At 54.8% G+C, this 14,368-nt stretch overlaps 1 protein-coding gene across 2 annotated transcripts; it reads left to right on the top strand.

Annotated features, from left to right (window-relative positions):
• Window positions 1-544: 544 nt before the first annotated feature.
• On the top strand, window positions 545-9,980 carry CLBA1 (clathrin binding box of aftiphilin containing 1). 2 transcript variants are annotated; one of them, XM_055287975.2, is made up of 5 exons: window positions 545-1,624; window positions 3,284-3,429; window positions 6,147-6,276; window positions 7,418-7,534; window positions 9,068-9,980. In XM_055287975.2, exons 1-5 carry the CDS (start codon window positions 1,202-1,204, stop codon window positions 9,227-9,229), a joined length of 978 nt encoding a protein of 325 aa, XP_055143950.1. In that variant the 5' UTR covers window positions 545-1,201; the 3' UTR covers window positions 9,230-9,980. The 2 variants fall into 2 exon arrangements, with proteins under 2 accessions (XP_055143950.1, XP_055143951.1); XM_055287976.2 differs by lacking the exon at window positions 9,068-9,980 and adding an exon at window positions 8,030-9,061 and having other exon boundaries at window positions 1,189-1,624.
• The last annotated feature ends 4,388 nt before the right edge of the window (window positions 9,981-14,368 follow it).

Below are 14,368 nucleotides of genomic sequence, written 5' to 3'. Positions count from 1 at the left end.
CTCTAGGGCCAGGCACAGTGGCTCAAGCCTGTAATCCCAGCATTTGGGAGGTCGAGGCGGGCGGATCACGAGGTCAGGAGATCGAGACCATCCTGGCTAACACGGTGAAACCCCGTGTTATTAAAATACAAAAAATCAGCTGGGCGTGGTGGCGGGCGCCTGTAGTCCCAGCTACTCGCAAGGCTGAGGCAGGAGAATGGGGTGAACCCAGGAGGCGGAGCTTGCAGTGAGTCGAGATCGCGCCACTGCACTCCAGTCTGGGCGACAGAGCGAGACTCCGTCTCAAAAAAAAAGAAGAAAAAAAAAAGAAAGAACCACTCGGGCGGCGAACTGAGCACGGACAGAAAGCTCGAGCGGCCCCGCGCCCAGGGCTCGGCCAGTGGGGAAGCCCGATCCCACCCGCAGCGGAGGCGGCCCGGGGCAGGCAGGGCGGGTCCGGGGCGGGTCCTGGAGGACGGGGGCCGGCGCTGGCCTCGCCCCGGATGCGAGCTGACGTCACGGCGGCGGACGCCGGAAGCGGAGCTGTCGCACGCCGTTGCCAGGCAACGGGGCGGCGCAGGCAGGAGGCAACGGCTGGATGCGGGTTTCTCTCGTCCTGGCCCCGCGCGGCCCCGCCGAGGCGGCGACCAAGGTGGGTGCGGGGCCCAGGCCCGGGCCCAGGACACGCGAGGACTCTCGGGAGCCGTGGGCCAGGCGCTTAGCCGGCCACCTCGGGCCCTGTCCAGGCTCAGGCGGTCCAGGGCTGCCCTGCGGGCCGCGTGCGAGAGGGACTCTCGGGAGGCCCCGGGGCGCCGCACCCACTCCTTCCCACTTGGGCCTCCCGCGGGCGCCCGGCTCTCGTTCCTCTGGCCAGCGTGGGCCTCCCAGGCCCCCTCGCGGCTCTCTCCAAAGCAGGAGCCCCACCTTGGGCCGCCCGTCTCACACCTGCCGTGGGTCCGGTACGCGCACCTGTGTTGGACTCCGCGCCCGCGCGCGTGGGAGGAAGCCAGGACTCCCGGGCGACCGGGCCGTGCCTGTGGTTTGTGTCAGTTCCACAGCAGCACGTGAGCACTTTGCACCGTCAGCCACTGGGCAGCCTGGGGCACTCCTGCAGCGTCCCCAGGGCAGGTGAAGGCTGGGCAGTCCTGGGCAGCCAGCACCCCGGCGTGCATGTCTCCTGAGCAGCTGCCCATCGGGCCTCTGCTGGCCTGGCGGCTCCAAGATGCAAGGCCGGCGGGAGCTGTGGGGAGAGCCTTTGAGTGACCTCCAGGAGGAAGCAGCCAGCGCTTCCCTCCGAGTGGCACCTGAGAGGCTGAGTGATGACAGTTTGGAATGGAGACGGACCTGCCCCGACCTTCTCCTGTCCGATGGGAAAGCCAGCATCTCCATGCCCCGTGAGGGCGGTTCCACCTGCACTACCCGATGTCCTGACCCTGGGGAACACAGCAGCACTTGGGGGGAGTTTGAAGGCTTTCGGGAATCTTCAGCCAAGTCTGGACAATTGTCACAGTCCCTTGAACTCCTGGAGAGACCCACAGAATCCCAGCCACCGAGAACCACTTCTGCCCCAAAAGAGTGCAGTTTTCACCAACCATGCCAGGGTGGACCTTGGGTGACAGGAACTTCTGCCGTCCCACCTTCTGAGGTATTTCTACTGTGCTGTGGTCACCATGTTGAGTGGGACGTGTACACACCAAGAGGCCTGCAGCCCTCGAATGCTGTGGCGTGCTGGCCAGGGAGGGGGCTGACAGCCTCAGAGCGTCTGCTTCTCTCCTGGCCTTCATCCCTGGCCGTGTGGTTGGCAGTCCCATCCTGAGGCCAGGGAAGGAATGAGTTGGCAGAGGAGGCTGCAGATATGGGTCACACCAAGGCCAGGTGGGGGCCACCTGAGCTGGGTCGCTCTCTCTGACCATTCCTCCCCAAGCCTGTCCACTTCCCATTGGCGGGGGCCGCACTGGCCCCAGCTCAGGGCATTTGAGGAGGAGCTTTTTGTCTGAATTCTGAATCTGCTGAGTTCAAAAGTCTCAGAGATTGTAAAATCACGTGATCACAGTTCAACTTGCTTGTAATGAATTGGGTGACGCCGGATCCAGCGTGTCCGGGAGCTTGTAATGAATTGGGTGATGCCCAGTCCGACCTGTCTAGGAGCCAGGGTCCCAGCCCTCAGCCCCCTGCCTCCTGCCCTCTTTCAGAGCAGACTGCCAGGTGTTTGCCGTTTGGTGACACTTCCGCTCCTTCTCTTTTCCTGTCTTCTTCCTTCCATTGTTCCTCTTTCTCTGCCACTTCTTCCCAAATGGTTCATCCCAAGCACCATCATGAGAGATAAGAAATAAAACCAGTGAGGAAGGAAATAAAGAATATTGCAGTTCTCAGGGCTGGCCTGTTTTCTTTTTTTCTTTCTTTTTTTTTTTTTTTGAGACAGTCTCACTCTGTTGCTGAGGCTGGAGTGCAGTGGCACTGTGTCGGCTCACTGCAATCTCTGTCTCCTGGGTTCAAGCGGTTCTCCTGCCTCAGCCTCCCGAGTAGCTGGGATTACAGGCGTCCACCACCACGCCTGGCTAGCTTTTATATATATATATATATATTTAGTAGAGACTGGGTTTTACCATGTTGGCCAGGCTGATCTTGAACTCCTGACCTCAGGTGATCCACCCGCCTCGGCCTCTCAAAGTTCTGGGATTACAGGTGTGAGCCACCGTGCCCGGCTGCATGTATAATTTCTTTTTTTTTTTTTTTTTTTTTTTTGAGGTGGAGTCTCGCTCTGTCACCCAGGCTGGAGTGCAGTGGCGTGATCTCGGCTCACTGCAAGCTCCACCTCTCGGGTTCACGCCATTCTCCTGCCTCAGCCTCTCCGAGTAGCCGGGACTACAGGCGCCCGCCACCACGCCCGGCTAATTTTTTGTATTTTTAGTAGAGACGGGGTTTCACCATGGTCTTGATCTCCTGACCTCGTGATCCGCCCGCCTCGGCCTCCCAAAGTGCTGGGATTACAAGCGTGAGCCACCGCGCCCGGCCAATTTCTTAACCAAATATGGAAAACAGCACTAACATTATTGGGTGGCCATCTTTTTTCATGTGTCACTGATGAAGTTTGAATGTTTTGCCCTAACCCCACCTTTCCCATGAGTCCTCTGGTTTTGTGTGATTTTGCTAACTTGGTGATTTTTAGGAATGAATATGTCAAGTGATAGTAACACTAATGGTATGATCAATTACAAATTTCATTTCTATCACAATTATTTCTTTGGAATAAGGTAACATAATGTATGTCTTTCTCCTAACTTTGGTATGCTTTTCTTTTCAGCCCATTCTCAGCTATGAGAAGATTTTAAAGTGTGCTTTTCAAGAAATAACAGTCCAGCAGGCAGCTGAAGACGTTTCCACCATAGGCCATTTCCTAGAAATAAGCAGTGAAGAAAAACCTGGCCTTGAATGTATACATAAATTGTGGTAATGAACTTAAGAAATATTTCCTACAGCAACTGCATTTATACTTCTGTTTGATAAAAGTAGGTGTGTGAGGCTTTGTTTTTGCCTTTATAGAGCGTAGCATCTCTCCTGAGGTCCCTGCCGTCTGTGGGTCATAGGGGTCCTATGAGAAGCGGGCAGCACGATTGATGCTCCAGCTGTGGCCTTCCACTCTGAGCCCTGTTCATCCCCCTCCCCAACCAGCTCACCTGGAGCAGCTGGACCCGAGCCCAGCTCCTCTTGGGTCTCAGTGCCAGTGCTGGTGGAGTGGGTGGGGGCCTCGCATTCAGTGTGAGTGGCTGGTGAGCCTGGGCGGTGGGCACGGGGGCCTTCTGGGGGACTTGGCTGAGTGGGCACTGGCTGCCTCATGGTCCTCAGCCACAGAGTTCTAGAAAACATTCCACACTCTGGAGCCCCATTGTCAGCCCCAGGCCCAGCCCGAGGGGTGCTCCCGGAGCTGCCTTCAGGGCCACGGGCTCCTAGGGGAAAGTGTACCCGCAGTCACTCGCAGATGGCCACTTTCCAGGGACACACTTTCAACTGAGCATTCAAAGACAAACAGTGCTCTGGTGGATTAGGCAGCAGTGGTTGAGAAGCTCGAGGTAAGTTGGCCCAAGGCCCCACAGGGAGGAGGGAAGTGAAGGTTGGGGTGAGATAGCTTCCCTGTCCCTCGGTGTGGTCTGTGGAGTGGGTCTCCCAGCAGCCAGGGGAGAGCCAGGTCAGCCTGCTGATGTGTGTGTCTCCGAGCAGGCCTGGACTTTCAGAGAGCTCTGCAGACAGGCCATTCCGGGCTCCAGCCCTGGCCCACTGTGGCCTCTACTGGGGTCCAACCCAGCACCTGCCCCAGGGTACCCTCTACAGGAGCTTGAGGACAGAGGCCTGGAGCCCAGAAGGCCGCAACCAGCGTTGCCCAGATGGCCAGTGTGCCCTCTGTATGTGGTGCTTCTGCAAAGCACAATCCCTGGGGAGAAACTGCCAAGAATGTGGTCCCAGCAAGCTGACGGTGGGGGTGTGCACTGTGCTGGCAGTATTGACATCTCTGTCACCAGCAGCACGACTCGCGGACCCAGAGGCATGGGGAGTCCTGGGTGTCAGGACTTGGCAGGGCTGGACACTCATGGGACAGAAGGCTGGATGGTACTTTGGGAGTGGAGTAGAGCATGGTTTGTGTGTTCTGAAACACTGGGGTATTTTTGGAAATGGTTTGGTGTTTAGCACATTTGCTCTTCTTCTGTACTTATCTGGAGTGCAGTGGCGCGATCTCAGCTTACTACAACCTCCGCCTCCTAGGCTTAAGCGATCTTCCCGCCTCAGCCTCCTGAGTACTGGGACTGCAGGCACCCGCCACTACACCCAGCTAATTTTTGTATTTTTTGTAGAGACAGGGTTTTGCTATGTTGCTCAGGCTGGTCTCAAACTCCTGAGCTCAAGTGATTTGCCCTCCTCAGTCTCCCAAAGCGCCGGGTTTACAGGTGTGAGCTGCCGCACCTGCCCTTGCACTCATTTTCCCTTCCCTACTAGAGCGTGAACTTCCTACAGGCAGACCTTCTCAGTCCCTCACAGTACGTAGCAGTGACGTGTGGCACACAGTAGACATTCACCGTTGGTTTGTTCATTTGTTCTCCTAAGCATGCACTGGTACTCTTAGTTTGTGAGCATCTATTTTGTACTCAGTACAGTTCTAGGCACTTGAGTGAACAAAACCAGCAAAATATCTGGCCTCGTGGAGCTTCCACTCGTTGGAGGAGACAGTCAGTAACGGCAGTGAGTAAGCTACTCCAGGGCAGGTGCTGTGAGGCATAGAGGGGGCACGGGAGGTGGGTTGGGGTGTTGCAGGATGGCACATGTTGTTTGAATAAAAATATAAATGAACAAATAAATGAGACAGCCCAGTGCTTCTGCAGGGAACGCTGTTTTTATTTGTTTTTGTTTGTTTGTTTGTTTTTTTGAGACAGAGTCTCACTCTGTTGCCCAGGCTGGAGTGTAGTGGCACAATCTCCGCTCCCTGCAACCTCCACCTCCCAGGTTCAAGCGATTCTCCTGCCTCAACCTCCCCAGTAGCTGGGATTACAGGCGCCCATCACCACGCCCGGCTAATTTTTTGTATTTTTAGTAGAGATGGGGTTTCACTATGTTGGCCAGGCAGATCTTGAACTCCTGACCTCCTGATCTGTCCACCTCAGCCTCCCAAAGTGCTGGGATTACAGGCGTGAGCCACCGTGCCCAGCCCGGGAACGCTGTTTTTAGAGCTCTTTTTTTTTTTTTTTTTTTTGAGACGGAGTCTCACTCTGTCACCCAGGTTGGAGTGCAGTGGCGCGATCTCAGCTCACTGCAAGCTCCGCCTCCCGGGTTCACACCATTCTCCTGCCTCAGCCTCTCTGAGTAGCTGGGACTACAGGCGCCCGCCACCACGCCTGGCTAATTTTTTTTTGTATTTTTAGTAGAGATGGGGTTTCACCGTGGTCTCGATCTCCTGACCTCGTGATCCGCCCGCCTCGGCCTCCCAAAGTGCTGGGATTACAAGCGTGAGCCACCGCGCCCGGCCTTGTTTTTAGAGCTCTTAACAGCCATACGCCTCTTGGCTTGTGTGCATCTCGGCTTGCGGGTAAAGGGCCCCGTTGTGTGCCTCAGGCCGTGCCTCGGTGATCTCCTCAGAAGGCTTTCAAGGTGACCTTTTAACAACTGCATCTGTTTTCCAGTAATGAATCCAGAAAACTCTGGAGAGCCCTTCAGAGCATACACACCGTGTCTGCTTCTCAGCACCTCTGGAGCCAGTCCTATTGCCAGGAGAACTTCTTTCTTGTTCTCGGAATAGATGCTGCGCAGAAGGTAGGTGGTTTGGGTTGACACAGGGCTCCTGGGAGTATGGTTGAACTTCACTGTAGCCAGTGGCCCTTGGCCGTGCCCAAGGCGTGGGTGCAGGCAGAAATGTGGGTTCAGGTGGGTTATAGGTGGCCCCATAAACATGTCAAGGCCATTGGATGAATCCCGAATGCTTGAGGCAGGAGCCAGCAAAGCCTAGAGCAGGAGGTAGGGAAAGGCTCTGGAAGGAACAGGCGTGAGCCTGCAGCAGACAACGCACACAGAGATGTGCATCAGTGCACACACACTGATGCACACACACCGCCACACACTGCCGCGCGCACACACCGCCACGTGCACATACTGCTGCCGCGTGCACACCACTGCTGCTGCACGCACAACCGCCACGCACACACCACTGCTGCCACACGCACACACCACCACGTGCACATACTGCTGCCGCTTGCACACACCACATACACCGCCACGTGCACCACTGCCACGCAGAGACTGCTGTGCATGTGCGCAAGCTCTTGGGCTGTCACAGAAAACGCCAGTCATAGGGAGGGCCGCCTTTCAGCGATCTAGATTTTAAGGATCTTTCTTTATTCTTAAATATTATGGAAATTTTCAAACATGGAAAACTCAAAAAGGGCCAGCCAGGCAGGCAGATTGGCCCTGGTGAAGACAGGGGCGTGAAAATGGTTGCCCTGTTGGCCCATGGGCCACATTGGGCTGGCCAGGAAGGAAGTGAGGGGCAGAAAAGAACAGAGAGGCTCCCAGTGAGATCAGCCCTGACTGTGTCATTGTGAGGGGAAAACAGAGAACCAGGAGGCTAGGAAATGGGGGGAGGCCTGAATAGAAGCCTCAGAGGCAGGCCAGCTCCGAGTGGCAGCAGCCTGAAGGGTGTGTCTGAAAGTGGCCGTGAAGACATTATTCCCATTGAGCAGTTGAGGGGTGCTGAGGTCCTGAAGGGGAGCGAGGCCTGTGAGCCGGGGATGAGGCAGCGAGTGGCAGGGCTACACAGAGGAAACTGGTGAGCTGACCTTCAGAGGGGCCTGAGAGAACTTTGCAGTTGTAGCATGAAGTTAGTAGAGGGGCTCAGGGGAAAAGGAAACAGGAGAAAATGATGAGTGCACTGGCTGTCTGATGGGGTCTGTTTCCTTAGGACCTTTCTGGAGGCCAGGGCCACATCATGGAAGACTGTGACCTCAAAGAGCCTGAAGGACTCCTCACTGTCAGCAGCTTCTGTCTCCAGCATTGCAAAGCCCTGATCCAGACCAAGGTGAGTGGTCACCAAGGAGAGGCCTCAGGGAACCGTGCTGGCGGTGTCCACACATGGGGAGCCCTCCGCATTCTCTGATGTGAGTCAGTTGCTTGTTTTCTTCCTTTGAGTCTTGTGGACTTCCAGAAAACAAACATTTCTGCTATTTAGGGCAGACAGGCAAATTGTTAACACCACTGCAGGGTGCCAAGCAATTTAAATATCATCCAGAAAGACTCTTAGGCCAGAGGACCCAGGATATGGGTGGGTCACACAGGAGAACTGGCAGGAGAAGCCAGGCAGAGAAGAGAGCTGCAGGGAAGCTGAGACGCCAGGTGTGGATGACGAGGCTGGAAGGATGAGGCAGGACCACGCTGTGACTGTTGGGCCAGGGGATGTTGCCTCCGCCTGGGCAGCTGTCGTGAACGGATCTGACTGGCGGCTTCAGTCACAGCGCTTACCTTACACAGGGTCTGCCCACAGCCTTTCTCTCATGAGCTGCGGTTCTTGCCGCAGAGTCCCTTCATCACAGCCGGGCTCAAGGCGGAAGAGGGGATGGACAGAGAAGGGGACTTCTTCCTGCAGCTCTCTCTTTTATCAGGGGAAGAAAAGCTTTTCTGGGCTGGAGTCCGGAGCCCGCCCTCAGACCAGGGATTGCAGGAGGGCTGAGATGGCCAGGCCTAGCTCACCTGGTTTCCTGCTCACCCTGGAGACCCGGGACCCTGGAACAGTCGGGGCTCATTGTGTACACTCAGGAGATGGTGGGAGGGGTGCAAGGGCTGCCGTCAGCATGAAGAGTGACATGCAGGGAGGCACAGGGGTAAAGTACTGCCCTGTGGCCTGGTAGGAGGTGACAAGGACCTGAGACTGAGCTGGGACAGCAGGAAGGTTGCATAGCACAGGAGGTGGCCAGGGTCAGCTTCTGGGCAAGAATTTGGCATGAATGTGGCACTGCCCCCAGCTGATGTGGGGTGGGTGCCCTGGATGGTCAGCACACAGGTGACAGGCGACAGATGCCATGGGGCAACAGGAGAGGGCCCTCATCAGCCATCTTCACAGGCTGTCCATCTTTTTGAAAAACACCGTAGCACAGGAGGGTTGTCCTAGAGCAGCAGGCCATAAAGAAATGTTCGTGGCTGTGTTACTCACAACAGCCGATGGGGGAGACGTCCAGCCGCAGCTGTTTGGGGGAAGCCTGTGGTGTAGTCCAAGAGTGGCCACTGCAGGGCTGTGAGTGGAGGGTAGTGGCAGCCTCTACCAAGGGGTGCCAGACACGTACCACAAGGGCCAGAGACCCCGCCTAAGATGTGGGCCCACTGCTGTCTTCGGGGCTGGCTGCAGGCCAGAGCCATAGACTGAACCATGAGGAAGCCCCAGCATGTCTTCCCTGTGCACCTCTCTGGTGACATCCCATGAAGAGAAGGTTTCTAAGAGGAGAACCAAGGAGAGAACACTAGGGGGCCGAGAGGCAGGGGGCGGCCAGGGGCAAACGCCCAAGCTAGCGCTTCTCATTGCCTGGGGTGCGCGCACCTGACTGCTGTCCTCTCATCTCAGCTCTCGGGGCCGCCTGGCAGCAGACAGGGGAGGCTGATGACATGCAGCCGCTTCCTGAAGACCCCCTCATGCGGAGGTGGCCAGCACATCACTATTCCAAGGAAAAAGATATTCACTTCACACAAGCTCAAACTGACACTCTTCAACAGCGATGTTTGCTGAGATCAGGAGTACTTTGTGCCTTTATGAGGAATTTCTCATTTTCTTCCTGGCTGGGTGGATGTGGAAAGCAGAACTGTCTGTGGAGCTGTTTTCCAGACCCCAGGCCCGTTCCTGGGGTCTCTCCAACAGGACCTGTCCTGTGCTCCGGGCTCGTCTCGGGTCTGACCAGGAGATGGAGGATGTGTCCTTGGCAGAGCCAAGGGGAGACAGAGGTTTCTGGGTGCCATGGCAGGCTGTCAGGGTCCAGGTGGCACCCATGGGCCCCCTGCCTCATGTGAATGCTGCTGGCACCTGGTGGGGGTGCCCAGGGATGGACCCTGGGCATGGCTTCTGGGCTGCTTAGTCCAGGGGGAACAACTTGTGGTCAAATCCATGAGCTCAGAGGAAAAGGGGAAGGCACTGAAACGTCACCAGAGAGACAGCTGTTGAGACTGCTCAGAAACCCTCTATCTGTCACACTCTGCCCTGGCTGCTGTGTGGTCAGGGCACCATGAGGGCGTGCAGATGTGCTGTTTCCTCAAAGCCTCGCAGGTGCCTCACTGCCTGGGCCCCATGCCCAGCAGCCTCAAGGACAGGCCTTTCTTCCTCATGGTTGTGGCCAGGAGGTCGCACCACTGGCCTGCGAGAGCTTCTGGTGGGCCCGTGGTTTCCCCTAATTATCTGCTAAGGAAAACTGTGCTCTTCGAAGGGCAGAGCCAAGAAGTCAGCCCTGACTTTTGTAAAATTTTATTAAATAAAACTGCCTAGATAAGCCTGTTCTCACTGGTTCATCAGCTGGGGGACTGACACCTGAAATCCTGTCCCCAGGGGCGGCCTGAAGTCCAAGCAAGCAGCTACCCTGGCTGTCTCTTTTCCAGCCAAGGCCACACAGGGGACCGTAGCCTCCATGTCACCGTGGTATCAGTGGGATGTGCGCAGTGATGGGCAGGAGTTTCCATCATGAAGGAGGAGGAAGCGGATGTCCCTGCACACACCCTGGCCTCAGCCACCCAGCTGCACAGCCAGCACCATGTTGCACGTGGCTCTAGGTCTGTGATGAGGATAATTCCTTTTTGTTTGTTTGATTTTGGGTATCACTTGTTTTGGAAAGCTGCCTTTATTTTTCATTTTCAGCCAGGCGAAAGTGGGAATTTAGAGACTTTTTCTAACACGCAGCTTCCTTCAAAGGCACTGTCTTGTGGGCCCTGCCAGCAGAGCGCCTCCAGGAGATGCCCTGGTTTCCTCACCTTGAAAAGTTAGATTTTAACAAGCCAAAATACTCCATCCTGCTCCTCCCACTCCAAGATTCGGGTTCAGACTGTGCCATGGCATCACGGTGTCACCCGTGGTGGCCCTTGCTCCTCACCTGGCTGGACATTGGTGACCCACAGACCTCAGAAGGCCAAGCCTTTCTTCTGACTTCCCTGTGGCCTCACAGGAACCTCAGAAGCAACAGGTTCCAAACCTGACTTCTGTGGCACCCAGTAGAGAAGAGAGGCCCTGCTGTTCTCGTCCCCAGAGGGGAGTGAGAGGAAGAGGCCCCTCACAGAGTCAGGTAAGAAGGGATCAGGCGACGTACATGCAAACCGCTTGCCCACTAGTGCGGCTGCCAAGCCCCAGGGTCTGGAGGACCCTGCAACAGGCAAGTCCAAAGCTCCCTGGCCTCCCTCAGGTCCACACTGAGTGCTCAGGAAGAAAGTGCCAAAAGCTGGGAGTGGGGGCAGGGAGCTGACGGACACTCCCCCGAGAACGCCCCTCTCACAGACATGCTGGGATTTTTGTTCCCAAAGTCTGGAGGCCCAGCAGGGGAGCTGGAACGGTGGGCAGGAGGCAAGCCCCCAAAGGCTGAGGAAGAGGCAGCAGGGCTGCAAGACGCCCTGGGCACAAGGCGAGGGGCTGGAATGGAGAGCAAAGGAAGCCTCCAGTGGCCGAAAAGGACGGCAGTCCAGCTGAAGAATGGAGAAATCGTGCAGCCCCCAAAGCCGGTGGCTTGGCTGCGACACACAGGCTGATGTCCAGAATCACTGTGCTCAGAGCTCAGACCCCACCGAAGCCGTGCCCTGATGCCACCCTCAGGGCGTCTGAAGGCCTAACTACAGCTGCAGAGAAGTCCAGAGCTAGCTCAACTACAGAGAAGGACAACTGTGTTCCCACTCTGGCAGCCTCACAGCGGAAGGCATGTGCCGCTCTCTGGAAATAAACATTGTTTGCTTCAGCCTCTATTGTTCTTTTATATGAACTGTCTAGCCTACAATAAGACATTACAAGACACATGAAAAGGCAAGAAAACGTGAACCACAGTGAGCAGCAGAAGCAGAGGCAGCCCCAGTGGCAAAACTAAAGTCAAGGGCTTTGAAGGAACTCTGGCGAGGTGGGGAGGGCCTGTGGAAGTGACAGGTGACATTCACCAAGAGATAGAGACGTTCAGCAGAAACAGGGACACTTCAGTAAAGAACAAAATGAAGATGCTAGAAATGAAAAATATAGTATATAAATGAATAATCTTTAGATGGGTTTAACAGCAGACTGGACACCACAGAGGAATGGATCAGTTAACTTGAAGATTGGTCAATAGAGAAGATCCAAACACAGAGAGAGGGGAGGGAAAACGACAGAGGGTCCAAGATCTGTGGGCCAAAGTCAGGTGGCCTAACTGAGTGTAACTGGAGTCCCACAGCAGGAACAGGAGAGAATAAAGAAGAAATATTCCAAGACCGAATCGCTAAGAACTTTCTGAAATTCATGAAAGAAAATAATCCACAGATGCAAGAATCTCTGTGAACAGCAAGGAGATGACATGGAGAAAACTGTACCTGAACACATCCTACAGGCCTTAAAGGCAGCTAGGGTGGAAACAGGAGATTCATATGGAGAAGCAATGATAGGAACAATGGCTCACTTCCCACCAGAAGGCCATGCACGCACCCACATCTGCGGTGCTGAAGGGAAAAGGAAGGTCAACTTAGAAGTTCACATACATTGAAATATTCTTTAGGCTGATCACAGGGGCTCACCCTGTAATCCCAGCACTTTGAGAGGCCAAGGTGGAAGGATTGCTTGAGGCCGGGAGTTTGAGACCAGGCTGGGCAACATAGTGAGACCCCCATCTCTACAAAAAAGTAAAAAAAAAAAAAATTAGCCTGATGTGGTGGCACTCACCTGTAGTCCCAGCTACTCAGGAGGCTGAGGTGGGAGGATTGCTTGAGCCCAGGAGTTGGAGGCTGCAGTGAGCTGTGATCACACCACTACCCTCCAGCCTGGGCAACAGAGTAAGACCCTATCTCTTAAAAAAAAAAAAAGAATTAAGTAGTAAAAGTTGGTTAACTACTAAAAGGGTCTTGGTTTGGTTTGGCTTGGGTTAGAGACAGGGTCTTGCGACGTTGCCCATGCTGGTTTTGAACTCCTGAGCTCAAGGAATCCTCCTGCCTTGGCCTCTCTTCTTGTTTTTTGTTTTTCAATAAAGACTTACTTAATAGGCCCTGAAGTAGCAGGTGCGGGAAAGCAGCTTCTCTGGGTTGTCGGTGAGGTACAAGGAAGAATTAAGACCTGGCCAAGGCCCCCTGCCCTCCCAGGCTGAGATGCAGGCCTTTCACAGTGAGTGTGGCTGCATAGGAACAGGCCTAGGCAAAGGAGCTGAGCTGGAGCTGGTCTGCAGGGACAGCTGGCAGGAGGACAGGTGCCCCCAGGAGCACCCTACTGGAGTGGCTCAGGAGCACAGCCAGTGCAAACATGGGGCATGCTAGGGCCCATCGTGCCATGCTGGGCTCCTGTGCCAAATAATACTGATAGAGGACCAGACCCAAGAGGGAAGCCCCCTCTCCCAGCCAGCGGCTGCCCCTTCCCAGCTGTCCCCAGTCAGTGCTGAGTATAGACCGGTGCAGAGCCAGCCGTTTCTGCCCACCTCGGCCTCAGATGGACACTCTGTCCTGGGCCCATGGGTGTGGCAAAGGCCCTTCCTCCCACACATGCCAGGCTTGCATCGAGGCTGACAGCTTTCCTCTGCCTGCCCCTGCTTTCTAACCCTTTTGTCCTTCATAAGTATTTCCCCAAATAAACCTCTTGAATGTGTAAATCTATCCTGGCCTTTGATTCCTAGAGGCCCTGAAGGAACGTGACCGTCACCTGACCTGAGTGACACTGCAAAGCCCTTGTTCTTTCTAGTGGACGTGGAGCTCTCTCCAAGCAGATGAGATGCTGAGCCATCAGCCACATCAGAGGCCAGGGACATGGCCTTCAGAGGCTTTGGCCATCATGCAAAACACCTGGCCACCCTGAAGCCTCTATGCTGGAGAAATGTCTGGAGCGATCCCACAGAGATGCTGACAGATGCCCAAGGACCCAGCTGCTGGAGCCTTCCAGCCAGCATGCCAGCCCTGGGAGGAAGGAAGCCTTCAGGGTGGGGTGCATCCAGCTGCAGCCACTGCCTGACAGCAGTGGCCTGAGTCCGGTCCCAGCAAGAACCACCCAGCTGAGCCCAGCCAAGCCCTGGCATGAGATTATGGCAGTAACAGATGGTAGGTGCTGCATGCTGTGAAGCTAGTGATGGCGGCTACACAGCAGGCGGTCACAAGAACAACACATGTCCAGATAACCAGTGGGTCCACAGAGGTCACTGGAAACTTAGTAATTGAAACTGAATAATGAAAGTGGCACTGATCAAAATCTGAGTGAAAGCCGTGCCTAGAAGGAAATTTATAGCTTTAAATGTTTATATTAGAAAGTAAGAAAAGTACAAAACCATCTAAGATTTCATGTTAAGGTGCAAGAAGAAGAGCAAATTAAACCAAAAGTAAAGCAGAAAGAAGGAAATAAAACTGAGAGCCAAAATCAACAAAATGGAAAATGGCAGAACACTAGGAAAAAGGGATGGTCCTAAGTGAAGACGTAAGAGCATGTCATGTGCGGCTCTCGCTGACTCCTAATTCAAACAAACCAAATGTAGAGACAACTTGCAGTAACACACAGCGAGGAAAAGCAGGCAGCCTCTGCCCAACACAGCCAGGAGACAGCCTCAGAAATCAGAGAAAATATTTGGAAACCATGAATCTGATAAGGGGTTAATATCCAAAATACATAAGGAACTCAAACAACAGGAAGAAAACCCAGATAACCTGATTGAAAAAATAGGAAAAGGACCTGAACAGACATTTTTCTTTTCTT

The sequence above is a fragment of the Symphalangus syndactylus genome, chromosome 8 (assembly GCF_028878055.3).
Source record: "Symphalangus syndactylus isolate Jambi chromosome 8, NHGRI_mSymSyn1-v2.1_pri, whole genome shotgun sequence".
Taxonomy (NCBI): Eukaryota; Metazoa; Chordata; class Mammalia; order Primates; family Hylobatidae; genus Symphalangus; species Symphalangus syndactylus.
The sequence above is the reverse complement of the archived record's forward strand: the minus strand, read 5'-3'. Positions and strand labels throughout refer to the sequence as shown.

Coding starts and splice junctions, on each gene's coding strand:
- CLBA1 (XM_055287975.2), top strand. CDS start 1,202: ATGCAAGGCCGGCGGGAGCTGTGGGGAGAGCCTTTGAGTGACCTCCAG. Junction 1,625..3,283: donor CTGCCGTCCCACCTTCTGAG/GTATTTCTACTG, acceptor TTTTCTTTTCAG/CCCATTCTCAGCTATGAGAA. Junction 6,277..7,417: donor GAATAGATGCTGCGCAGAAG/GTAGGTGGTTTG, acceptor CTGTTTCCTTAG/GACCTTTCTGGAGGCCAGGG.